General features: G+C 49.2%; 1 protein-coding gene and 1 pseudogene across 3 annotated transcripts in view; both read left to right on the plus strand.

Moving 5' to 3' along the window:
- Window positions 1–2,054, plus strand: part of LOC102454964 (uncharacterized) — a 112,955-nt gene extending 110,901 nt beyond the window's left edge. For both annotated transcript variants that reach the window (XM_089770039.1, XM_089770040.1), the window contains one exon: window positions 545–2,054. In XM_089770039.1, coding sequence (XP_089626165.1) covers window positions 545–756 — 212 coding nt within the window. In that variant the 3' untranslated portion in view covers window positions 757–2,054. The remainder of the gene's footprint in view (window positions 1–544) is intronic.
- A 4,576-nt stretch (window positions 2,055–6,630) lies between these two features.
- Window positions 6,631–25,966, plus strand: part of LOC149523349 (butyrophilin subfamily 2 member A1-like) — a 55,627-nt pseudogene continuing 36,291 nt past the window's right edge. Inside the window, exons 1-7 of the transcript XR_016347162.1 lie at window positions 6,631–6,761; window positions 8,586–8,702; window positions 17,114–17,204; window positions 17,781–18,128; window positions 19,161–19,445; window positions 22,313–22,414; window positions 22,636–22,692. The product of XR_016347162.1 is annotated as a butyrophilin subfamily 2 member A1-like (transcript). The remainder of the gene's footprint in view (window positions 6,762–8,585; window positions 8,703–17,113; window positions 17,205–17,780; window positions 18,129–19,160; window positions 19,446–22,312; window positions 22,415–22,635; window positions 22,693–25,966) is intronic.

Consider the following 25,966-nt stretch of genomic DNA (forward strand, 5'->3'; position numbering starts at 1 on the left):
CAGCCACAGGCCCCCTGAAAGCCAGATCCCACCGGCCAGGTATCAGCTGCTTTGCCTTGCTTAGTGCTGCCCAGGGCTCTGCATGGGGTCCTCTGCACAGCCTGTCCTCCCACTGCCTGGAGTCCTGCCTGCAGCCCTTGGCTAGCCTAGACCCAGGGTGCTCCCCCAGCCCCAGCTCCATTGCATCCCTCAGTCCCCACGCACAGCTTCCCTGCTAGCCCAGCCCTCAGCTCCTCTTTCCTGGCCTGATTTCCCCTTCTAGGCTAGGTCTGGGCTTCCCCTGCTCTGTAAGGGCTCTGTGCTGTGCACTTTCTGGAGCCCATCAGCCACTTTTTTCCATTAGGAATGGAGGGGTGGGCAGTAAATCCAGGGCCACCCAGGCCCATGGGGCCCTTCCTCAAATAAGTTCCTTCCAGCCACTGAGCCCAGAGACGCCCATTTATGCCAATGACACCACACGGTGATTGCCCGGCACAGAAATAGGAGGAGGTAACATTCCCAGTAAGCTTTGGCTAATGGAAATTAATTCGGTTTTTCTCCCCAGTTCCCATCACCCTGGATCCAGAATGCGAACACCTTGGACTCGCCATGTCTGTGGATTGCAGAACAGTCCAGCAGGAATCCCCTTCCACTAGTTCAGCTGGCCCCTCCAGTTCCCTTGTCGCTGTGGGGAAGGAGGGGTTTGTTGCCAACAGGCATCATGGTGGGCAGGGTGGGGTTTCTAGGTGGCACTATCCTGGGAGCTCAGGATTCTGAGTGAGCCTGTGAGGGGCACACTGAGTCATGGGGGGCTGGAGGGTTTTCCCAAGGAGGGTTGTGGGCTTTTAGGAGATTGGAGGTGTGGTATCACCCCCGTAAAGCCGATACTGTGATCCAGAGCTGGGCTGTGACCCCAGCTGTGGTTGGGGTGTTTCTGGATGTAGACAGGGGGAGTCTCTTGTTTTACAGTGTCAGTTCAATTACCCTTAGCCTGAAGATTCATGTGGAAAGTTCTGAGAGATTGTTCCCAGTGACAATCATGTCCCCAGAAATTAAGACACTTAGTCAGGGATCCCCCAGAGCCTCTGGTGCCAGAAATGTGGGAGGAGCAGGAAACAACACGGGGCCACCTGCCACAGGAGAAACAGTCCCAGTGCCTGTGTCTTCCCGTGTCCCTGGAAACAAGCAAGTGGGAAAAACCATCTCAGGGCATCTGAGAGAGAAAACACCCGAAAGCTGCTGCCACCAGTGTAAGTGGAGAAGGTGGATCAAGCAAAGCAGGAGCAGCCACAGCTGGAAACACACCCCAGCCAGAAGGGGGGATAGGAACCTCCCAAACCTCCAGGTCTGAGCCCCTCCCCCCTTGGGAAGCAAAGGGAGCCATGCAAAGAAACATGACATTTTCAAACTCAGCTCCACAGGACATCTCTGAGCCGATTCTCCAGCAACGAGTAAGGAATCAGACCCAAACCACAGTACCTGGGAAGGAATCTCCCCTAAAGGGAAAGCAGAGGAGACATGGGGATGTTCCTGATGTTTCCTCCTCCGTGAGCTCAAAGGACCCTCCCCCCACACACTGACTTGTGATACTTAGAACTGAACCCCACATACATCGGTCTGTGCTGATTGGAGGGAACTGTGTTAGTGTGTCTGTAAAATGGGGAAATTCCATACACACCGCGTGGGGATGTGGAAAGGGGGTGTCTTTCATAATGGCCCTAACTCACTCCCAATGCAGAGACACACACACACGCTGCTCCTGCCAGCCTCAGACACTGAGGAGCACCCCTAGGGCTGAGTCTATTCCCCTAACCGCCCTGGGGCTCTGGCTGGGCTCACTGCTCGCCGGGAGCAGGGACGATGCTGCAGAAGCTTCTCATGGAACAAGGACTTGGGGAAGTTCAGACACTGTTGGAAATTGTAATGGGGGGGGGGGAGATACAGGAGGAGATCAGGCTGCCAGTTGCAGCGCTGCCAAGTCTCATGGTGTTTGCTGCTCCCTTAAAGCCCCAGCTCCTGGAGTCCTGAGACTGGGGGAGACTCTCAGCTCTACTTTAAAAGAAATAAAACATACGTCTCTAGCCTTTGCCTGGTGTGGAGTTGTAATGTGTGACCCCCCATGACTCCGTGCTCTGTGTCTGGCCTTACTGCTGGGGGTGCGGCATTGAAACCCTAGGGCCTGGCTCTTGGTTAATTGCAGACCATGATGGCACCCAGAAGTAAACAAGGAGCAGGGGGTCCCAGGTCGTACTGCCCACCAATGCTGGGTCTGTGCTCAGTAAAAGGTGTGTGTGTGATGAGCTGGCTGGGCCAGGCCTCGCTCTCACTGTCAGATCCCAGTGCAGACCAGGCAGCCTTGGTGCCTTGGACATTTCACCTCCCTGTTGCACAGCAGTGGGGTTCCCTGTGCAGGCGGGACTCTGGATGCCCTGGGGGTAGGTGGGTATTGGGGGAACAAATGAGAATCACTGGATCAGGTGTCATATGTTTGGAGATGCCCTGTAATAACCTCTGAGCTTTGTTGCTTGTCTGACCATGTGGGGGTCACTGCATGACCACAAGGGGTTAATTTGAACAGTGGTTTCCCCCCCACCTGCCCCCTGTCCCAGCAAATACTTCAAGACAAAAAAAGGCTGCAGAGCCAGCTGCTCTGACATCTCCTCTAGCCCCTGCTGAGCCACCCATCCTAGGCACCAGGACACAGCAGGGAACGGAGACCCTGCAGCTACAGTGACAGTCCTTTCCAGAACCTGTCCCCTCCTTCCCTCCTGCAGCCAAACCTCCTCGCAGATCCTGCACCCCTCCCCCACCCAAACTCAGCGCTTTAAGCAGGTGGAGGGGAAGGTGTTTGCGTGGGGGGGAGGGAAGGACTCTGGGCATTCTGGGTGCCACCAAATTTTCTGCAAAATGTGCTGCCCCTGCTGGCCATACTGACCCCTGCAGGTCTGACTGGACTTCATAGCACCTGCTGCGAGCTCTGACCAGCCGTGACTGCAGTGAATCAAACCCCTTTCTACCCAAAGGCTTGTTTGAGCTCAGTGGAAGGTGCCAGGCCCAGCCAGAGAATAGGGCTCCACACAGCCAAGGGGTCCCCACACGTCTCCTGCATCCCCAGACCTAGGCAGCCTGTCCTGCCCCAGCCTTGTCCTCTGGGGCTGGAGCCATCTGTGCCCCACAGAGTCTCCCTGGCCCCTCCCCTCCCTTCAGGCTCTGAGAAGGAGCTGGGGGTGCAGGAGGGGGTGAGGGGTGCAGGCTCTGGGAAGGAGTTTGGGAGTGGAAGGGGATGTGAAGGACGGGGGCGCGGGAGGGAGTATGGATGTGGGAGGGGACAGGGAAGTGAGTGCAGACTCTGGGGTGGTGTGGGGGGTGAGGTTAGGGGGTGGGTGCATGGTATTTATCTAGGGCAACCCCTCTGCTAACAGCTCCTAAAGAGGGTTACCTCTGGGGTCTCTGTATGCTGCCCCTGTAGGGACCACTGTCCCCACAGCTCCCACTGGCCATAGGGGCACTCGGGCAGGAGCAGCACATAGTGAGGAGCCCTCCTCTCCCCCTGGGCCGTAGGGACATACCAGCAGCTGCACAGATCAAGCTAGAGGAAGCCGCTGTAGCCCTGCTGTATTGCTGGTGGTGGCAGCAGAGTCCCCAGGCCATTTTAAAACAGCTGGGCATGGCAGGCAGGGCCATGGGGTGCATGGGGAGGGAGGGAGGAGAGGCGAGGGTTCATGTGGAGGCAGCAGACAGGGCCAGGGTGGAGATCCAGGCCCAAACTTTGCTGGAGCTGAGCCCTGAGTCAGGAATGTTCCTGGGGCCCAGGCACCACTGGGCCATAGAACTCATTGCCCAGGCTGAGCAGCACATGCCCGGAGAGCGGGGAAGGCCTGAGGGGTCACTCAGAGCAGGCACAGAGGAGCAGCCGGCCCGTAAGTGTGACACAAGGTCTGTGCTTTGCTGTCCCTCATCGAGTTAGACAAGCGAGCAGGGCACCCCTGAGAACTGTCTGTCCGGGGTGAGGGTCGGGTCCCTTTAATCACAGCCCTCGGCTAGCCTGAGACAGCAGCTCCACGCTCTAAGTCCTAACCTGATGCCCTGCCGGCACTGCTTCCGGCCATCCTTAACCTCGGTTCAGGGTCCACTCAATGTGGACATGCTAGTTCGAATTAGCAAAACGCTAATGCGAACTCGTTTTTAGGTCTAGATGCACTAGTTCGAATTAGCTTAGTTCGAATTAACTAATCCGAATTAAGTTAGTTCGAATTAGTGCTGTAGTGTAGACGTACACAGTTACCAGTCCATGGGCAACCAGTTTGGCATAGGAAAGTTGACTGTCGGGGCCCTCCTCGTGCAGGTATGGTGTCTCAGGCTGCAGTCCATGGGGTGGGAGGAGTACTAGAATGGGAGACCCTAGGGAAAGGGGGGGATGGGGATGCTGGAGGTGGTGGGCTTGGGGTGCTGGGGGTGTGTGTACCCGGGATGCCCTGAGGGATAGTTTCTCTGAAAAACCTCAGTAACTCTCTCAAGGGCCTCCCTATTAGGGGCCTGTTCTTTGCCTCTCTCTGCTTTTCCTGCAACAGCCCCTCCCTTCCCCCCTCCAACCCTCTTCCCTGCAGTCCCAATAAAACCAACTGTTTAGTTGTGGGGGGAGGGGGGCTGGAAGAACTCTTTGCTTATGTATTTGGGATAGAAGTAACTGGGCAGGAGGGGGGCTGAAAACCTTCGAGAGGGGAGGAGAGGCTCAGAGCTGGGGTTGAGACTGGCGTGTTGCTCCGGTTCGTCTTCTACCTCATGTCCGGGGAACTCATTGACCTCAGGAGTGAGGGATCCTGGGAGGACAGAGGGATACACAGGAGGGGAGCCTAGGGAGGGGTCAGGCATGGGAGGGGAAGCGGGGACTGGAGCAGGGACTGGGACTGGAGCAGGTATATCATGATCGCCTGGACAGTTTCACACATGTTGCGGCCCTGCTGCAGCAGCTCTGTCCACATCTGAGCCCACCACTGGGCATCACCCCGGACCTTGTGGCTCAGTGTCTGCTTCACGTCCTGCAGGACGAACACTGGCTCCCTCATCAGGCCCTCCTGGACCCTCTGACACCTGCGGCTCCCCTGGCATTAGGTAGCTTGCTGAGCTGCTGGTGATCGCCCTACAGTCATGGCTGGTCTGCGTAGGGAGAATAAGGAGAAGTTCTCAGATATCCCTGGAGAAACTGCCCCAAAGACTTTGCCCTCATCAGTGAGCTGAGAGCAACAGTTCTTGGGTCAGATGACAGTGATGGCCAGGGAGCAAGGGCATGTGTGGCCTGGACAGCAGGATCTTCCTTACTGGAGCTCAGGGTCCCCAGGGGTCCATGCTTCTGGCCCCACTCCCCATCCCATGGACAAACAGGCAAGGGAAATGGACCCTACAATGGGATCCCATGGGCTGAAGCTGCCTGGGCTTCCATTGGGGCCACACACACACCTGTGCCTGGCAGCGCCATCCCCAGGAATGGGTGCTGTCTCAAGCCTTCAGGGATGCCGGTGTGCTCTGTGTGGCATTCCAGGGTCTGCGTGTCGTAATAGCGACTGGAGTGGGGTCCTGCCCCGGAGTGTGAGCTGCGCTTCCTCACACTGGTGTAGGCCGGCTGGAGCTCCCTAACATTTCCCCCAGGGGCTAATAGAGATACAGGGAGCCCCAGTCCATTAACTATTCCTGTACAAGCCCTTGGGCTCAAGGCTAGTACATGGAATAGTAAGTCACTGCTTGGGGACTGAGCCGTACTTTTACTCAGTACAAGCAGTGGGATTCAAGTGGCTGCAAGTGAAAACAGTCAGAGCAAAGTAGATTACAAATGTAACATAACAAAAATGGCACAGCTAATTCTAACAATAAAACCTTAGTACAAACTTACTCGAAACTTGTTCTTATTCCATCTAAGCCTCAAAACCAGGGAAGTCCCCTTTTCTCTGGGGTCTTTAGTTATCCTCTTGGGAGAGCCACGCTACCCAAAGACCAAGAAACTGCAACCTTTCCATTATTGGATAGATTCCACTTTTGGCAGGAATTCTGTTTCTACACTCCTCCCTTACATGGAAAATTACCTGGTCAGACCCTACCATTTGGGGGAGGGGAGTGTCACATGACCTCTTAGCACCAACCACTGCTAAGGCGTAAAGGAGTAAAGTACCCACGGGGACATACATCTCGAAGAACCATCGTTGCTGCACCAAGGTGAGTAACTTCTTCATCTAGACAGAAATGGGGAGAGGAATCAGTTACCTAAGTGTCTCCAGATAAGCAGGGGCTGCTGCAGGTCATGTTCTAGTGCCTCCCCTGCCTGCAGTAGCTGGACTTTTGGGGTCTGGTTAGCTGATCAGACCACACATTTTTAGGTCCCTTTTTGACTCACTTTCCTATAGAAAAACAGGCATCTGGCCTCCCTTGGCTGACAGGGGTGTGTGGATCCAGGGGAGGGTGTAACAGTGCTCAGAACTGACCTTCCGTGGGCCTCCTTGGGCATGGGAGGATGAACCAAAACCTTTTAGTGTACAAATTCCTCCCTGCCCCCCAGGTCTCCACAAGTAACTGAACACCAGCTCTGGCTCCTGGCCAGAACCTCTCTCTGCCAGGCTAACGTGTGACAGACACTCTGGTGCTTTCACTTTCCCCGGTCAGAGTTCACACAGCTCCGGGATCCATTTCCCCATCAGCCCGAGAACATCCATTCAGTTTCATGGGTGCTTGGTGTGGGATTGGGGCCCCTGGTTCGCTGCCTGGCATTTCCTGGGAGATGCTGAGTCCTTAAGGTAGGTTCCTCCCTGTTATTACCCCTGGTTCTTTCAGTCTTGGGGGCTGTTCACAATCCTGCTCCACTTGGAGCACTTTTCCCCTGCATGGCCCATTCCCACCTCCCACCCCCTTGATGGTGGGTGTGAGTCACTTCTCAGTCCTTTATCCTCTGCACAGTGTGGACAGCTGGGTTACTCAGGAGCCTTTCCCTGAATAGTGGGATGGGGCACACAGGTGATTTGGTTCTGTTTGAAAAGGGCTGCATAGCCCTGCCACACCCTGCTCCACTGAGGCTCCTAGGAAGAGGAACTGCCAGGCCAGAAGTGTATGGGGGGCTTCACTTCACTGGCTGTTATTATGTGTGTTATAGTTGAACCTACAGGCCCCAGCAAAGGGGTCCCCATTTTGCCAAGAGTTGCAGAGACTCCAGCGGTAATTAGCCTCCACTATTCTGGGCACTGCACAGACCCAGACAGATCTCAGAACCCCACTGTGCTGGGTGTTGCACATTCAGACAGTGAGAGACCGTCCCTGCCCCACCGAGCTCTCAGCCTGGCACTGGGTGGAGCTGAGCCTAGCTGGGCTCAGACCTTCCAAGCCATGTCTGGTGGGACATGCACAGCACTGGGCACTGAGCACACTGGCCTGGTCTGTGCCTGAGGGATGTGTGGGTGTAGACTCCGTATCGCCTGTCAGACCCAGCAGTGCTTCAAGCCAGCAGCTCACACTCTGCCAGTCATGGCAGCCTGGAATGTCAACCTGTCCTCTCCAGGGCCCCCATGTTTTTCCCGCACTGCCGCCTGGCATGGGAACAGCTCTACACTCTTTTGATTAGCTAGGGAACTCTTGATGCTTAAGACCTGTTCTGGATATTATTGTGTTGGTTTCTATTGTGGGTCTGGAGCTCAGAAACTGTTCAGCTGTAGGAAGGGCACAGATTTTCTAATAAGTTCATGGAATGTATGGGAGACAATGTATTATTTCAGAAGGCAGAGAAAGCTACGAAAGGGAGGCTTTTCTAGATGTCATTTTGGGGGGAACTTGCTATGAATTTGAAAGTGGAAGGCAGCTTGTGTGATCATGAAATTGCAGAGGTTATTTACTTGGGATTGGTCCTGCCTTGAGCAGGGGGCTGGACTTGAGGACCTCCTGAGGTCTCTTCCAGCTCTATGATTCTATGATTCTAGGTCATGATTCTATGGAATAGGCAAAGGGGAAAACAACAGTGAAGATCATGAATTTCAAGAAGGCTGATTTAACAAACTCAGGGTAGATTAGATCCCATGGAAGAAGGCAAGATGAAAAACAACTCAAGAGAGGTGATGTGAGACATTATTAAGGGCACAAGAGCAAACTATCCCTCTATGAAGGAAAGATAGAACGTATGGCAGGCGACCACTGTGACTTAACTAGGACATCTTACTAGCGCTGGGCCTCAAAACAGAGTCCTACAAAAAATGGAAACTAAATTAAATGAGAGAGGGTGAATATAAACAATTGAAGCAAGTATGCAGGGACAAAATTAGAAAGACCAAAGCACAAAATAAAATAAAATTAGCTAGAGACACAAAGAGTAATAAGAAAAGTTCTACAAATGCTTTAGAACAGGGGTTCTCAAACTTTGTGATACTGCGACTCCCCTCTAAGTTGCTCATGATCCCCCAGGGGTAGGGACCCAACGTTTGAGAATTGCAGCTTAAAAGCAGGAGGAAGACCAAGAATGGGGTGGGACTTTGATTGATTAAGCAATCAATCTGCAAATACCTAGAAGGTAATGTGATAAGTGACAGCATGGATTTTTAAAGAACATGTCAAACCAATTGGATAACTTTCTTCGGCAGAGTAACAAGGCTTACGGAAAGACTTACGGATGACAGGGAGTGGTATTTTGGTAATGTCTTGCATGACCTTCTTATTAACAAACTCGGGAATTACAACCTACACGGAGCTACTATAAGGTAGGTGCATACTTGGTTGGAAAAACATTCCAAGAGTGTAGTTTTCATTGGTTCACAGTCAAGCTGTAAGGTTATGTTAAGGGATCAATACTGGGTCTGATTCTCTTCAATAACTTCAACAATGATTGAAATAATTGCATTGAGAGAACATGTCTAAATGTTCAGGGGAATACCAAGCTTGGAGGGTTGGCAAGTGTTTTGTAGGATAGGATCGTGATTCAAATGATCTGGACAAACTGGAGAAATGGTCTGAGGTAAATAGGATGATGTTTAATAAGGACAAATGCAAAGTGTCATATAATTTGGGGGTGTATTACTCCGAGTGTTGTAATCAAGATGCAAGAAGTAAATCTTCCAATCCATTCTCTACTGACAAGGCCTCAACTAAAGTATTGTGTCCAGTTCTGGTGCCACATTTCAGGGAAGATGTGGACAAATGGGAGAAGGTCCAGAGAAGAGCAATAAAAGTGATTATAGGTCTAGAAAACATGAGCTATGAGGGAAGGTTGAATGGACTAATTTTGCATAATGTGGAGAAGAGGAGACTCAGAAGGAACTGATAACAGTTTTAAATACATACCAGGTTGTTACTAGGAGGAGCAGAAAGAAGTTTTCTCCTTAATCTCTAGGGCTATGTCTAGACTGCAGGCTTCTTTCGAAAGAGCCTCTTTCGAAAGATCGCGTCTAGACTGCAGGCGGATCTTTCGAAAGAGAAATCCGCTTTTTCGAAAGAGAGCACCCAGCGAGTCTGGATGCTCTCTTTCGAAGACGGCCTCTTTACATTGAAGAACGCCTTCTTTCGAAAGAGGAACTTTCGAAAGAAGGCGTTCTTCCTCGTAAATTGAGGTTTACCGCCATTGAAAGAAAAGCCGCGTTCTTTCGAAATAATTTCGAAAGAACGCGGCTTGAGTCTGGACGCAGGGGAAGTTCTTTCGAAAAAAGGCTACTTTTTTCGAAAGAACCCCTGAGTCTGGACACGGCCTAAGGGTAGGACAAGAAGCAATGGGTTAAATTGCAGCCAGGACAATATGGGTCGGAACTGAGGAAAAACTTCCTAACTCCCAGGGTAGTTAAGTCTTGGAATAATTTGCCTAGGGAGGTTGTGGAATCTCCATGATTGGAAAACCTTAAGAACAAATTACCCAAGCACTTATTGGGGAAGATCTAGAGCAGAGGTGGACAAACTTTTTGGCTTCAGGGCCACATTGGGTGTGGAAACTATATGGAGGGCTGGGTAGGGATGTTGTGCCTCTCAAAAACACAGAGTCATGGCCTGACTCCTTCCCCTATCCAACCTCCCTGTTTCTTCCTCATGACTGCACCAGATCACTGGGACTAGTGGCACTGGAGACACGCCACCTGGCCAGAGCTGCAGCCATGTCACCTGGAGCATGGGGATTGGTGGTGCAGTGACCTACCTCCCAGGCACTGGAGGAGCAGGGACTGTAGGGAAAGAGGGGAAAAAGGGGAAAGGCCTGGGATTAGTACTATGTGGTGTTCCTCTTGATCCCAAACACAGAGAATTAGAATGAAAAATGTGTGGCTTTTAATAAGGAGGTAAAACTAAGAGCTGAAAACAATGATTGCATTTCCAATTTATTCTAAATCGTTATTGCTGTGGTTTGAGTCGTTTTGTCAGACTATAGGGTGATTTCAGGAAAACTTTTCAGTGAAAAAAAAATCCTCAAAAATTAAATAAAAAGTTGTCACCAGCCCCAGAATGCCTAGCGCCTGCTATGCTCCAGCTCTGTGGTTCTCAGAGCCCTGCTTTGCACAAGGAGATGCAAACAATAAAATTGCCCGGAAACCTTCGCTCACCCTTTGCTTTGGGGCTGGGCTAGAGATACACTGATAGCAGAGTGCTTGGATGAGGCCCAAACTCCAGTCCCTCTTTCCCAGGCCTCAAGATTAGGGAGCTCTGCAGAGAGTGGTCTGGATTCAGGCAGTGAAGGGCCCGAGGCTAACTCTGTTATGCAGTTCACCACAGACACTCTCCAGTTAGTATTTAATGGACGTTTGATTCTCACTGAGTTGTTGTCTAATGAACCTCAAGCCTATCCCATGGCTGAATCGGAAAGAGACTGACAAAGTCATTCTGAGGTTAATTCCTGTGTTTGAAACTGAAAGCAGAGGCAAGGGGGAAGGTGCAGCAGCAGCTCAGATAACCAAACAAAAGCTTTTGTTTGTATTTTAGAGCACAATGATAGATTGACTAGCTGAAGAAGGGAAGAAAGCCAGATATGGGTGTATTGCAGACACCATCCAGTCTACCACTGTCACACAATGTTGCACAGAACTGGAAGAAATTCCAGCAGAGATCTGAACTGTATTTAGCTGACATGGGCAAAAGAGAAAAATGAGAAAGTGAAATCATCAGTCTTTTTGCATATTGTTGTGGGGGAAGCACTGGATAATTATCACAACTTTAAATATTGAGAAGGTGAAAGCCTGAAGTTACGTAAAACATTGCATTGCCAAAAGGAATGAGAGCTGCGAGAGACATGGGCTGTGTCTACACTGGCATGAATTTCCGGAAATGCTTAAAACGGAATACTATTCCGTTTTCAGTTTTTCCGGAAAAGGAGCGTCTACATTGGCAGGCTGCTTTTCCGGAAAAGCCCTTTTTCCGGAAAAGCGTCTGTGGCCAATGTAGACACGCTTTTCCGGAAAAGACTACTGGGCTGTCTACACTGGCCCTTTTCCGGAACAGTGTTCCGGAATAAGGACTTATGCCCGAGTGGGAGCAGAATAGTTTTTTCCGGAATAGCGGCTGATTTTGTACAGTAGAGCATCGTTGCTTTTCCAAAAATTCAAGGGCCAGTGTAGACAGCTCGCAGCTTATTCCGGAAAAGCGGCTGATTTTCCGGAATAAGTGGCCCAGTGTAGACACAGCCATGGAGTTTTTAATGTGTAAAGCCAACAAACCCAAGTTTCTGGCAGATTGGGATTGAACCTGCCACCTTACAGGCTAAGACCATGTGCTTCTACTGCATGAATTAAAAGAGAACTAGCTATAAGCTAAGGCTATTACCCACACTTCGCTCTACTTCTCTCAGGGCCTTTGGGTTAAATATGCATGAAAAAACTGACGCCAGCATATAGGTCATCCTAGTAGGTCAAATCAAAGAGGGGAACCACCCTCTATGAAAAACAATGCTAGTGGCGAGACAGGCCACAGAGAGCTCTGTACAAGGTATGGATCACTGCATGGCTACGGTGTTTTGCTTTTGGGAAATTCTGACACGTAATGTGGGAGAAAAATTATTTTACAGGACACAGTTACTTTGAGACCACATCCTCCCTTTTTACCAAAGATTTATACTTCGTTTCACATTAATGAACCCAACCTGTTACCCATCTTCTACTCGAAGCCCCATGCGACTCCCCAGGATGTGATGTTACAAATTTTGGATATTCAACATGCACAGGCCTTTTTAGAGAAAACACAGTCCTTCTGCAAGTCTTAGCAACTTTTTATCTCCATTGTAGAATGTTCCAAGTGTACACCAATTTCAACCCAGCGATAAGTGGATATCTACCTTCATGGAGAAATGCCACGTTCTTTGCAACAGACCTTTACCGAATCCATCACGGGCACAATCCACTTGTGCTACCACGGCCTTCCTGGCCTTTGTGAACAATGTCCCCATCAAAGACATTTACCATGATGCCACGGGTAATCCAACCAAAATTTCACAAAACGTTATGCGATTCTTCATCAGCTAGCATTGGACTCAGTGGTGGCTACATCGGTCTTGTCATCCACCACCAAATCGTGATTCTGACTCCCCCTGCCCAGGCAGAATACTGCTCTATTGTCAGCAGCAGTGGAGCTCCCAGGGGTACAGCACTCAAAGAAGAAAAGGAAGTTACTCACTTCATTCAGTGATGGTTTTTCTTTTAGACGTGTGTCCCTGTGGGTGTTCCATGACCCTCCCTTCCTCCCCTCCTCTCTGAGTCTTAGCTATTCGGGTGTAGATGAGGAACTGAAGGGGGAGTCAAGTTTTGAAAATGATGCCATGAGGCACCTTCTTGTGCATGCATGGCCCAACGAAGGAAACTGTTTTGCAAGGCTTTGATCTGCAGCTCTAGGAAAACCCATCACCATCAGTGGAGCAGCCGTGCAGACACACATCTCAAGAACAGTCACGACTGCACAAATTGAGTAACTCCCTTTTCATGACAGAGCTGTGAAAATGGGCCATCAAATGGACAAGGAACAAATACAAAATTTGAGTGCAGCTACTTATTTTTCATTTGCTTTGGACAAGACTACCAATGTATGTGACTTTAATCAGTTGTGTATTCTGAGACAATATATTTGTGGAAGTGCTGTGCATGAAAAAATGATTGAGATATTTCCAATGAACAATCAAACAAGGGTTGAAGACATCCTTAAAACTGTGATGAACTTTGTAATCAAGAAAGAAATACAGTTGGATAATCTTGTGTCAGTGTGTATGGACAGTGCACCTAGCATGGTTGGCAAACACAGGGGATTCCTTACTCTTGTCAGAACAGTTGAACAGCTTTCTTTTGAACTTTCATTGCATTGTGCATTGGGAGGTATTTTGTACACAATCTTGTGGAACTGAACTTGAAAGTGTAATGGGACGGGTTGTTTGCATCATCAATGGGATTCTTGTGCAAGCCCTTAATCACCGTCAATTTCAATCACTGCTTCAGGAAGTTGATTCCCAATACCCCAATCTACTAATGCACAATGTTCTCTGTTATCTCATGGCAAAGTTTTGTCTTGTTCTGGTGCCTGCACTGATGAGATTAATTCATTTTTTGGATATGAAGGGTGTTAAACACATTGAACTTTCAGATTGTGACTGGTTGCTCAAGTTTTACTATCTTGTCGACATTACTGGTCATTTGAATGAGTTGAACGTTACGGTGCAAGGGCAAGGAAATGCAGTCCTGACTCTGCAGCAGGCAGTGTTTGGATGTGAATCAAAACTGACTTTCTTCATCAAAGATATTGAGATGGGCAGACTGGCACATTCTGAAAGATTATTAATGTTTCTTGATTCCTCTCAGGGAGAGGATCCAAATAACAGCCTTGATTTGCAGCAGCTTGCCGGGTTTGTTTCATAGCTCCTGATGGCATTCCAATCTCCTTTCGTTGACTTTTGCAAACACAGTGCTCTGTTTAAATTTATGATTTGACCACATAAAGCATCTGTTGAAGAACTGGATTTGACAGGCATTCTAGGTATCAAAGTCAATGATTTGGAAATGGAAATAGGAGATTTCAAGGAGTTGGATATCTGGATGGAAAAATTCATCAAGCTGAATTCTGATGTAGAATGCTTTGCTCAACAACGTGTAGAACTCGAAATTGCACAAATGGGCTGACATGAAGAAATTGGAGCACGATGATAATCTGATTCTGCAAACTTGGAAAGAATTTCCTGTCACGTACAACCCTGTGCAGAATGTCAGCTTGGCCTTACTTTCAATGTTTGGCTCCTTCTGTATGTATGAGCAGCCTTTCTCTCATTTGAATCACAGCAAAGGTAATTTGTGCTCAAGATTGACAGAAGACACCCTGAATGCACGTATGAAGCTAAATTTGACAAGCTATGATGTAAACTACAAAGTAATGTGCAAAAAGATGCAGCAGCAGAAGTCCCATTAAATAAAATCCTTGAGTACACTTGAGTACATTATTATTGGTAATATTAAGTTGCATATTTTCAGTCATGCAAATGGGCATTCTTATACTGGCTCTTTGTTGACCACTTGTTTTGAATTTTGATGCAGTGTGGCTCTTTGGTTTGAAAAGGTTGCTGACCCCTGAAATAGACATATAAAATCACATATGCTTTTACATTCCAGAAAGGAGCTGGAAGGAGGTCTCTTCCAGTCGCTTGTGTGATTGGCTTTCATTGCCAGGATAGCTTGTTGATGGGTTGCCTTGCCATTTCCTTTTGATTGTCTCCCATCCGTGAACTCAGCCAATCAGAAAGCTTGAGCCATAAATTAGTTACTGATTGAGGCTCAGCATGCGATGTGCGCTGTTCTCCCCGCTGGCATGTGTCATAAGGGCAATACAAGCATCATATGGGCAAAACGGGCAGTCCATTGAAAAGCATTTTAAGTGGCATCTGATGTAAGTCAGGTATTGTGAATGTGAGGACTCCCTGTATTCCAGTGAGGAGCTCAGGCTATTCTATCAAAACAAGATTATGTGAGTCAAAATCCTCCCCCCAAAAAACCCTCACCAAAGCAAACCATGGGATCAACAAAATGAATATACCAGTGAAGATGTAACCCACCCACCTGCTAGGTATGTTGCATTGTCTCATGTAGTGGCACTTGGATCACTTAGAGAGAGAAAGAAGGAGTTTCCTCTACAATATTAGCTGAGAAATAGCTGATTTTTAGCTCTAGGGGTAGAGGCTCGTGCTCCAGAGGACCCAGGTTCAGTCCCACCTGTTTGGTGTTAAAAAGGGACTTTACCATCTGGGACACAACTAAAAAGAAGCGTGATTGTAGATACGTGAAGTCTTCTTTGTTACCAGAGCTGCGCATATGAAACTAAATAGGGAGATGTGTTATAGGAGTGCCGTTGTTAGAGACATTATTCTGAAGGAAGATGTAAAACCTGATAAGAAGAAAGTTTCAGCCATTGAAATGATGCCATGTCCCTAGTCAAAGAAAGTTGTCCAGTGGGTCCTGGGAATGGTTCATTATCTTTGAAAATTCAGAGCTAATCTAGCTAAGGAATCAGTGACTTTAAAGCAACTCCTTGAAAATAAAAAAGAATGTTGTTAGGTGCAGAATAGGAGAATCATGGGAAAGTTTGAAACGCCAAGTCATACAAGAGCTAGTGTTGAAATTCAGTGCATCAGCCAGGACTATTAAGGTTGATATCTGAGGCTGTCTATATACTGGAAAGGTTTGGTGATAAAAGTGCTGTCAACACGCAAAAAATAAAAACTGGTCAAACCAGGTTTTCTGCCTCCCATTGTTGACATTTCATGGCCACGTTGCTAGTGACCTACTAACAGAGCAAAGCCATGTGTGTGAGAATCCCACAGTGCAGTGTTGTGGGAAGGCAGAGCTGATCCCTGCACTTCTTGGGATCCCCTCATGGCTAAAGAATTTCAAAGCAGCACATCTGTCTCTCCAGCCCTCCTCCTGCAGCATCAGAACAGGAGCATTCTAATGATTAGGGAGGTTGTTTGTTCCCCAAATTGAGTAGCTCACTCAGCTGTTGGATACTTCCTGGAGCTTTGACAGGGGAGGGGGCACATGCCTGCAGGGCAACAGAAATCACAAAACAGAGAGCACAGCCATCAGGGAAAGCATTGTGGGATACTGGCAGAATATAGTCCTCTGGACAGAAACAAACAGCAGAGTCCCCACTGTTTTTTTGTTTACAATAAAGGGAGATGAAAAGACAAAAATCTCTCACAGTGGTGGAAGTTTTTTGTTGCCAAAACTGAGTGTTTTTCCTGACAAAAGTCAAATTGTAGTGTAAATGCTCTCACTGTTTTGTTGCCAAAAGCCAGTGCATACAAGACCTGGGATAGGAGCAGTGAATTGCCAGAAAAAGAAGGGTTGTTGGCAACTAGTGATATATGCCTCTAGATCACTGACAAACAGAAATCCAATAGACCTTGATTGAAAGAAGCCTTTAAAAATATTTTGAAATAGACCACAAGGTCCTGATGGCATTAATTGGCAAATCTCTAAATGACTGTATTCATCATTCGAAGAAGAAAGCTGCAGAAGTAGATTGTGACCTACATGTCTGGTAAATTCATATTCGGAGCACATGCGCTTTCCAGAACAACGACTCCCATTACAAAACCAGAGAAGACCTTAGAGACAGACATGAAAGCCTCAGTGGATCTGATTGCAAAGTCAATTTGCGGATCCAACAAAAGAGGGGTGGAGAAAGATGAATAGATCAGGATTGTAAAAGAAATGGTAACAAAAGGGTAGCCTGGAGAAATAAGTTGCCCAAATGTAAGAGATGGTTGGAAGTGCAAACATGAACTTAGGATAGACAGAAAATACTGAAGGGCAACATGTTTCTAATACAAAATGAGCCTTCAGGCAAAAAATACTACAGAAGATACATAAGGGTCACACCCCCAAAGATCTGCTGAATTTGGGGGCACCTGCACCAGTGGGTGGCCAGGGAAATGACAAGGGAGGAAAGAGGGGGCAAATGCCTGGGGTGTAAATTCCTGATGCCAGTCCTGGGCAGGGAACAGATCAGCCTGTGGCGGGGTAGGGGGGGACGGAGGTGAATCCTCTCCTGTCCCTGGGGAGATGCTCTGCTTGGGAGCAGAGGGGGTGGGGTCAGACGATGGGTGGGGCATGTTCCCTGCACTGCCGGCCCCTCACGCAGGCTGGGGGGTGTTAACTATCCCTGTTCTCTACAACAGGTCCCTCCCTGGGATGTTTCCATGGCAACGCGATGGCATCTCTGTGTGTGCAGCCTGGGGATCCTCCTCCTGGTGCCGTGTGCTCTCTCTGGTAACGTTTGAATCCCCATTTGAATCCTCATTATTTTCCTTCCTGTCCCCATGTGCGCTGCCCCCTGCTGGGCTGAAGTAGGAAGAGCTGAGGACCAATGACATCCCCCCAGATCTCCTCAGTTACACAGAGTAAAAGGGCCTGGCCCCAGAAGGTTGTGGGAAGGAATGGTGTTAGGGTGACTGGGGTGTGTCCTAGCAGTGGGTGGCAGAATTATTGTATCTTATAGGAAATCATCCCGCTTCTGGCTCCCCTGAGCGACAACTCCAGACACTGATCCCCACTGCTAGATCTGCCCCACTGGAGAGCTACAGTCTCATGGCCTGCAAGGTCCTCCCTGAGGAATGGGGGCACCCAGTTCCCCTTGGGATGAATGGAACTGCAGCATCACCAACCCCGACCCTTCCAACAACATGAGCCAGCCTTCAAACTTCAGGAGATGGGCTAAAAAAATCACCAGATTTTAAAATCAGACCCACCTTACTTCTCTTGGTTGTTTGAGGCTTTGCTCATGTTCTGGTCACATCCTCTCCCCTTTGCTCACACTGACTCTGTGCCTGACTTTGTCTGTTCCAGAGAAATTCATCCTACAAGGCTCCCTGCACCCTGTGGTGGGGATAATGGGTCAGGATGTGGTGTTACCCTTCCAGCTCTCGCCCCCCACCCAACTGGCCAACATGGGCGTGTTGTGGAGGAAAATTGGCACCGAATTTATCCCAGTGCGTGAGTACTCGGACGAGGGTCCCAAGGACCAGCCGGGAGAAGGTTACCAGAACCGGACAGAGCTATTCCCAGAAGAGTTCAGCAGCGGGAATGTCTCCCTGAAACTGAAACGGCTCCAAGAGGCAGATGCTGGGACATACCACTGCTATGTGAGCGACCCCGATTGGAGCCAGGAAGCCACCACTGACCTGCGGATTGCAGGTGAGAGAGACGCAGCACTAGGGGTGCTGTGTCTGGCCAGCCACAGCCCCTGTCTCACTGGCAGTGCACCAACACTGAGCCCATATTTTGCATGACTCAGTAGGGGGCGCTCTCCCCTCACACTCAGCACTGACCCTGCTGTGGTGCTTAGAGGGTCACTGCTGCATTTAACAACCTCTTTTCAATGAGCCAGAAAGCTACTGCTCTCAGCCCTCATGCTCATTGCTGCGTGTGTGAGGGGGTGGGAGTGGGAGCTTATCCCATCTTTTCCCAATTCCCAGCTCAGTTGACCCAGTGTCACCATCTCCCTGGAACTCCCCCTGCAGCGTCCAAGGGCTGGAAGATTGTTATTCCCTGGGTGCTGACTGTGTGTTCAGTGCTGCACAAGGACAGGGGAAGGGGTGCTCTCTGCCCATTGGGGTCACTGAATAACCCGGCCCCAGACAATAGAGTCATCTCCGATGTTCAGTGGCTCCTAGTCCAAAGGCCCCGCAGGGTATGTGTATTTTGGGGAGTGATTTAAATGAGAGCAGGGTGGTTGCATGCTGCACAAGAGGAGAGACATCTAAACATGGTGGGAATAGGGTAACATGGCCAAAGGCACCATTACCAATGTGAGACAAGAAAACTAGAATGGACAATGTTTAGGAGGGTAGCAGAGGAGGAGTCACAGTGGTAATGTAGGCAGGGTCACCATCCCTCACCTCCTTCTTTGCACTGCTGTGATCCTGACAGCTGCTGGGCTCCACCCCAGAAGTGGCTGCATTTCAGCTGCAGCTTCAGTGGACTCTGGGTAGCAGTCTCACCTCGCATGTCCCTCTGTGAGCCTGCAGGGCACAGTGCTCCGTGGAGACACAAGCTGGTTTTATTTAATTTCCCCAGCCGTCAGGATGAGGGATCCTAGGGAGGCTGCACACAAGGAAATAGGGCTTTCCAATCACAGCCCCCCATACCCAGGGGTAGCTGGGAAATCTCATGCTGCTACCTAAGACCCAATTCCCCTGCACACACATTCTGTGTCTCTCCCTGCAGCGGTGGCTCCAGTGTTCATTGAAGTGCTGGGCCCCCAGGGCCAGGGGATTGGACTGGCCTGTAGATCCACAGGCTGGTTCCCCAAACCCGAACTCCAGTGGGTTGGGAAGAATCGGCAGAACCTGACAATGGATCCTGTGACCTACATGACTGAGGGCGGGGACAATCTATACAGTGTTGAAAGTCACGTCACTGTCACAGAAGGAAATGACACTGGAGAGATCAGCTGCATCGTCCGGAATGGCCTGCTGGAGACGGAGCGACAGTCGACCATTCATCTGTCCGGTGAGTACCCTGGAACAGGAGGGGTCACTGTGGGAATGGAGGGTGGCAGAGTCACTAGGGAATTTCACTGCACTAGAGCCTGTTTCTGGTACTGAGGCAGGAAATATTCCTCATGTGTGATTTGTGGGGATCTCAGCAAATTGCCAGTGAGGATCTATGCTGAGTGTTGGGAAATAACCTTGAATCTCCTTGGTCTGGCACCCTTGCATGAGGGTCATTTCTGCCCCCTCCCTCTTGCCACTGGCTAATGAAAAATTAGCACTGTAGACAATCAAAGTCACTCGTGCCACGTGGATTAAAAACTAGCTAAATTAGAGTTCTCAGAGTAATTGTAAGGACTCAGCTTCTAGTGGGAAGTTTCTCGTAGGGTCTCACTGAGATCTGACCCGAGCCAATGTTATTCAATAGTCTTATCAATGAGTAGGAAGGAAATATAATAAAATCATTGCTGGTAAAATTTGCAGATGATCCAAAATTTGTATCAGTAAATAATGATGGGGTGAGTCAGTACAGGCAAACCCTGCATTTCTGACCTAATTTGTTCCTGGGGAACTGTCATAAGTGAAGCCATTGTAAGTCGAAGCCTTATTTCCTTATATCCTTATTGTAAATGCAAGCTGTGGACGTAAATCGGGGGGTTTTAAGAGCTATCTTGTGTGAAAAAAATGGTCATGAATGCGGGGGGGTCGTAAGTTGAACAGACAGACTTGGATTGCTTCATAAAATGGATTCACTCAAACATGCTGTCATGGATCCACCACTAGTGCTACAGCCCCAGCTTTCAAAAGGTCACTGGGAGGACCAGTGCTTAGGGATCCCATTTTCCTCTAAGGAAAGCTACCCAGTGTCACCATCTCCCTCAATTGGACCTCTGGGCCTTCTGCCTTCCTGTTTCACAGCAGGAGCTCCATTGAATGAGTCCCATAGAGACAGACCCCTTTGGGGTGACACTCAGCCTGTGTGGTAAAACCAAAGGGTTCACTAGTCGGCTGACACAACACGGGAAGATTAAAAAGTTACAATATTGTCCATCCTGGCCCACACTGGGACCAACGGCCTGTCCCTCTGACCTCGCTATCCCGGATCAGATGGGCACCAGCCACTTCCTGCAGCCTGCACTTAGCTTCCACCTCACACTCATCTATCCTTTGTTCCTCAGTAGGGGAAACACTAGCTGGCTTTCTAATGAGAGGTGATCATTCTTGGTTATTACTGTCTGAGTCTCTAAGTCCCCGGGATTGGATTGGCCAATGTCTTCTCAATGACCTAGGGCCCCAGACAGCCAGATATCCTCCACACCTATGTTCTAGCCTGCTCAGAGACTCCCCTGCTCACAAGGTAATAAAGCAGCATGTAGGGGAAACTGAGGCATCCATAACCTTCATAAAATATTGCTAAAATTCCCATTTTGTCACACATGAATTTCTACATGGGAAAATGCCAGGTCACACATCCACAGACAGAGTGCAGGTCCCAGTTACAGGATGGGAGATGTTGGAAAGGACTTGCATGTGAGCTCCCGGAGCAATGCTGCCCCTAAAATACAACCTTTGAATGTATAAGTGCTGATACTGTGGGTGCTCTGGGGCTGGAGCATCCACGGAAAATATAATGAGCGGGAGAAGGAAAAGGCATGGGAGGGGACATATCGGAGCAGGGGATGGGAGTGGGAGCCTAGGGAATGGGTAGAGTGGGGGCAGGACTTAGGGTGGTATGAGACTGGGCAACGTAATAAACAAGAAATGGCCGCTACACGTGTTAAAAGAAGGTTTATTAACTATAAAAAGGAGATTTGAAGTGATTATCAGAGGACAGCAAACAGGACAGAGCAGATTAGTGACCAAATAGAACAAAACATGCAAATTAAGCTTAATACACTAAAGAAATGGGTTACAAAATGTAAAGTCTCACCCTAAATGTTGCTTTAGGCACATTGCAGTTTCTGAAGCTTAGAATTCCAGTTTCTAAGCTACAATTCTAGTGCAGGACAGGGCAGGGCAGGGCAGGGCAGGGCAGACAGTTGGGAATCTCTAGGTGAGTCTTGGTCCTAGTGCAAGGCAGGGCAAACAACCAAACACAGTTCGTAGTGCAAGGAGGTGACTGCCACCCACAGATTGGAGTGTCAGCAGGGATAGAGGCCCTCCCTACTCTACTACGGCCTGACCCAGGGCCCTGGAAGGGGCAGGGCTGACTGCCACTCGGGTCAGCATTGATCCGGCCCACAACACGCTGAGACGCTATAATATATTAAATCAGCCTGACTCTTAGTGGCTGCTGTGGGCCACTTCTGCACTCCCCCTTGGAGTATACCTGGCTCCACAGCAGATCCTCAGTGTCATCAGGAGCTGGCCCCACAGGTGAGGTCAGTACGGTTTCCTTGTTGGGTTGAGGGCCCAGTGGTCCCAATCATCAGTGTCTGTCAGGTCCTTAGCAGCCTCCCAGCTTGGGAGCATAGTGCAGGACTCTGCTTCCTCTGGCGGCTGGAGCTGACTAATCTCTTGGCCTGAACTTTTATATAGATAGTCCCATTCCCTGACTTCTGGTGAGGTGACCGTCCTAACAGCCAGCAGGTGCAGGCAGGGCTGGGCAGTCTGGGCATGGAGTCACTGGCTCTTGGCTGCTAGCAGTGAAGAGATTTGGGCAGAGCAGAGTCCTGATTCTTGTACCTGACGATGCATCAGCTTCTCCGGTTTCAATGGCTCCCATCTGCGGCTGTGATTAGATCCAGGAGGGGATGTGCCCTTCGTTCCCATGAACTTCTCGGGATCTTTGAATCAGGGCTCAGCTGTCAGATCAAGTGGCAAACCCCATTCTCCAGCTCCAGAATGGGCCCCTGCTCCTCACGCTCTGCGCTCTCTGTTTTCCAGGTGACGTCTTCCCCCGGGTGTCTCCCTGGCTGGCTGCATTCTGGGCCTTGCTCGCTCTGGTTCTCATCGCTGCTGGAGTTTGTGCATATCTTGGATGCACAGGTAATGGGGCAGTGTCATTTGCATATTTAGAGCTTGGCCCTTTGGGGCCCTGGGCAGCGGCCTGGGAACATCTTATTGTTTAGATATTGACCTTGGGTTGGTTTTAGGAACTAAGCCAAACTTACAAACACACTGGGGTCCCCTGCCCCACCTGTATTAGCAAATTGTTCAATGCCTCCTTCCTTCCCTGTCTCATGGCAATGTCCAATTCTGTCTCACAGGGAAGCAAAAGGTATCTCAGAAGAAATACTCTGAAGAGGAGATTCTATTAACTTTTGGTAGGTCTCCTGCTCTGTCTCTAGCTCTGTCTGTTGAGATGTGTGAGCTCTGTGACTGGGGTTGGTGTATCTATGGGCTCTGGGCAATGAAGAGAAGGGAGCCATGTGGTCAGAGGAGATGATCTAATGGTCCCATGAGGCCTGAAACTCTGTGAATCTGTGATCTTCGCTCTCCTGAGTTGCACTAATAGATACAGCAGCAGCATTTTTTTAAGTCCACACGTCTAATGTATTCACTGTGAATGTTTCAGTGTTTAAGAACAGGACAGGTGTGTGTTGTGATGGTGCTGGCCTGTTCTGATAGGCTCTGTGCACACACACGCAGGGAAACACCAATGACAGGTAGCAAGAATGGAATGGTTCCTCTCACAGGTACATCTCATCACAGAAATCTTCAACTCTCTGTTGACCACTGCCAAGGTCTGCCTGCATATCCTGGGCCACATGGCAGCATGCACCTATGTGACGTACTATGCCAGACTGAGGCTATGCCCCCAACAGCAGTGGCTGGTGTCTGTATAGTCACCCTTCAGACACCTCTGATTTGGGTAGTGACCATGGTAGCATAGGTTCTTCACTCGTTTCAGGATGACTCACTCATGGCATAAGTAATTTTTGAGCCACACTTCATTAGGCCAACCTGGTGTACAATACTACAGACCTGGACTGGGCACGCATATCAGCAGCCTGAAGACACAAGACAAGTGGTCAGTAGAGGAAACAGCCCTTCATAGAAATGTCAAGCAGCTCAAAGCAATGCGCAAGGCTTGCAAGATCTTCCCCCTTCATCTGCCAGGCAGACTGGTCAGAGTCCTCATGGACAACACGGCCAAAATGCTCTACATCAGCAGGCAGGGAGGGGTTGTTCATCAGTGTTTTGCCAAGGGGTGATCCAGCTGTGGGATTTTGTGTTCCCCATGACACCTCTTTGCAGGCAGGGACCAGGAACACAGTCACTGACCAACTGAGCAGGAAGTTTTGTTCTCTGCACGAGTGGGCTCTTTGTTCTTTCCCAGAAGCAGTGCATCTGCAGGTAGACCTGCTTGGACCAGACTGAACAGGAAATGCCTCACTTTCTGCTCCAGGAAAGGTCTAGAGAAGGGGTCCTGTTCAGAAACTTTCCTCCTTCCCTGGAGGGAGGGGCTCCTCTACGTGTTTCTTCAGTTCCCCTTATCGGCAAAGTCCTGAGAAGATCAAGAAGGACAGGGCTCAAGTCATTCTTATTGCACCAGCGTGGCCCTACCAGTGTTGGTTCAGAAACCCTCATGAATCTTGTAGTGGTGCTTCCCTGGGTTCTGCTAACTGAACTGGACTTGCAGTTCCAGGAACACATCTGTCGTCTGCACCCAGACCTACCGTCTCTCTACCTCACAAATGGATGATTTATGTCTGAACCCGGAGGATCAATCCTAGTCGGAGAGAGTGTGACGAGTCCTCCTACAAAGCTGAAAGCTGTCAAGCAGGCAGACACACTTGGCAAAGTGGACTAGATTCTCAGTGTGAGTCACATAGAAAAGAGGTACCTCTTCTGATGTCCCCTTGCAAACTATCTTGGACTACCTCATCTGGGCTGGACACATGCTTCAATCAAGGTACATTTGACAGCAATCTTGGCCTTCCACCTGCCAGTTCAAGACCTTTCAGTGTTTTCTCATGACATCACAGTGAGGGTTTGAAAGGCCTTGAGAGGATCTTTTCACAGATTTGAGTCCCTGAGTAGGACCTTAGCCTGGTCCTCTCCAGGCTGATGGGGCAACCCTTTGAACCCAGGATCTCCTGCTCCCGCTCACACCTGTCATTGAAAGTAGCCTTTTTATAACAATAACATGCACCAGGAGGGTCTCTGAACTCCTTGCATTGATGTCAGAGCCAAATTATACTGTCTTCTTGTTGTATCATGCAAGCAAGGTACTAACAAACTTCCACAGGACTTTATTTACCAAAAGTGAAACCTCTTTACAAAGCTGCTGAACCTCTTTGTAGCTCTCACTCAGCCCTGGCTAATCTTCTCCTCCCTCTTTCCTGTTTCCTCTGCTTCCAGACTCCCAACAGCCACTTCTCCCAGTTCTAATAATTACGAGCAGCATCTAAAACACAACACTTCTTTAAGGACAAGGTGCAGTTCTGGCCTTGCCCAGCCTTCTTCCCCAAGATGATTTCTGCTTTCCAAGTGGACCAAAACCTCTTCCTCCTGGTCTTTTACCCTACAAACCACATGAAACCAATGAGGAAAGGCGCCTCCCTGCCCCACATGTCAGGATAGCACTTGCTGTTTACTTAGATCAGACAAAGCCATTTTGCAGGCCATTCTAAGTTTTTAGTGTGTCTGCCAAAAGGAGGAAAGGTCTCTCAGTATCCACACAGAGGATCTCTAGCCTCTTGCATCCAAATATTCTATGAGTTGGCAGGGACACAACCACTTCCACTGGTGACAGTGCACTCCACCAAGACACAGGATTCTTTGGCAGCCTTTCTGGCTGCAATGGGGTTTTGGTGCATATGTTCACGTCCCACTACACCATCATGCAAAAGTCCAAGTAGGACACTGGGTTCAGCAAAACTGTGTTATTATCAGCATGTCTTTAAACTCCTACCTGCTTCTGAAGATACTGCTCAGTTGCCTATGCTGAGTGCACATGAGCAAGCACTTGGAGAAGAAAAGTCCTGTTTTTATAATTGATGCTCTTCAAGATGTGCTGCTCGTGTCCATTCAACATTCCAACCTCCTTCCCCACTGTTGGAGTTTCCAATAAAAAGGAACTGGAGAATGGGGGTGGGGGGGCCTGACAGCACTTTATATAATGTGGCATAGGCAGGGGGTGCTGGTGCTGTTCCTCTCTGGATACGACTGAGGGAAAATCTTCCAGAACTGGTGCATGTGCTGAACACATGCATCTACACAGAATAGACATGAGCAATACATCTCAAAGAACACAAGTTATGGAAACAGGTAACTATCTTTTCTCATGTCAAATCCTGCCAGGAAAAGCCTGAGGATCCATCTTGCTCTTTCATCTGTTGTACTCTCTGTGGTGTTCTTATGTGACCACCATTCATTGAGCTGAATTGGGTGGGCTGGGGCTCCCCATAATCAATGCTATGTTGTAACTAGCCACAGGGAGCATTGTGGAAGAACCAACCTCCTACCCCCCATGGTTCTTCTACCCTGCTGCACCAGCCCAAGGCCTGTTCAACACATAGCCTCGTGCCAGTCTAACTCAAGGAGGGTTCTGATACCTAATTAGTTAAATTAGCGTGTGTACAGAAAAGGGCT

This window comes from Pelodiscus sinensis, chromosome 18 (genome assembly GCF_052426305.1).
Source record: "Pelodiscus sinensis isolate ZL-2025 chromosome 18, ASM5242630v1, whole genome shotgun sequence".
In the NCBI taxonomy this organism is placed as follows: domain Eukaryota; kingdom Metazoa; phylum Chordata; order Testudines; family Trionychidae; genus Pelodiscus; species Pelodiscus sinensis.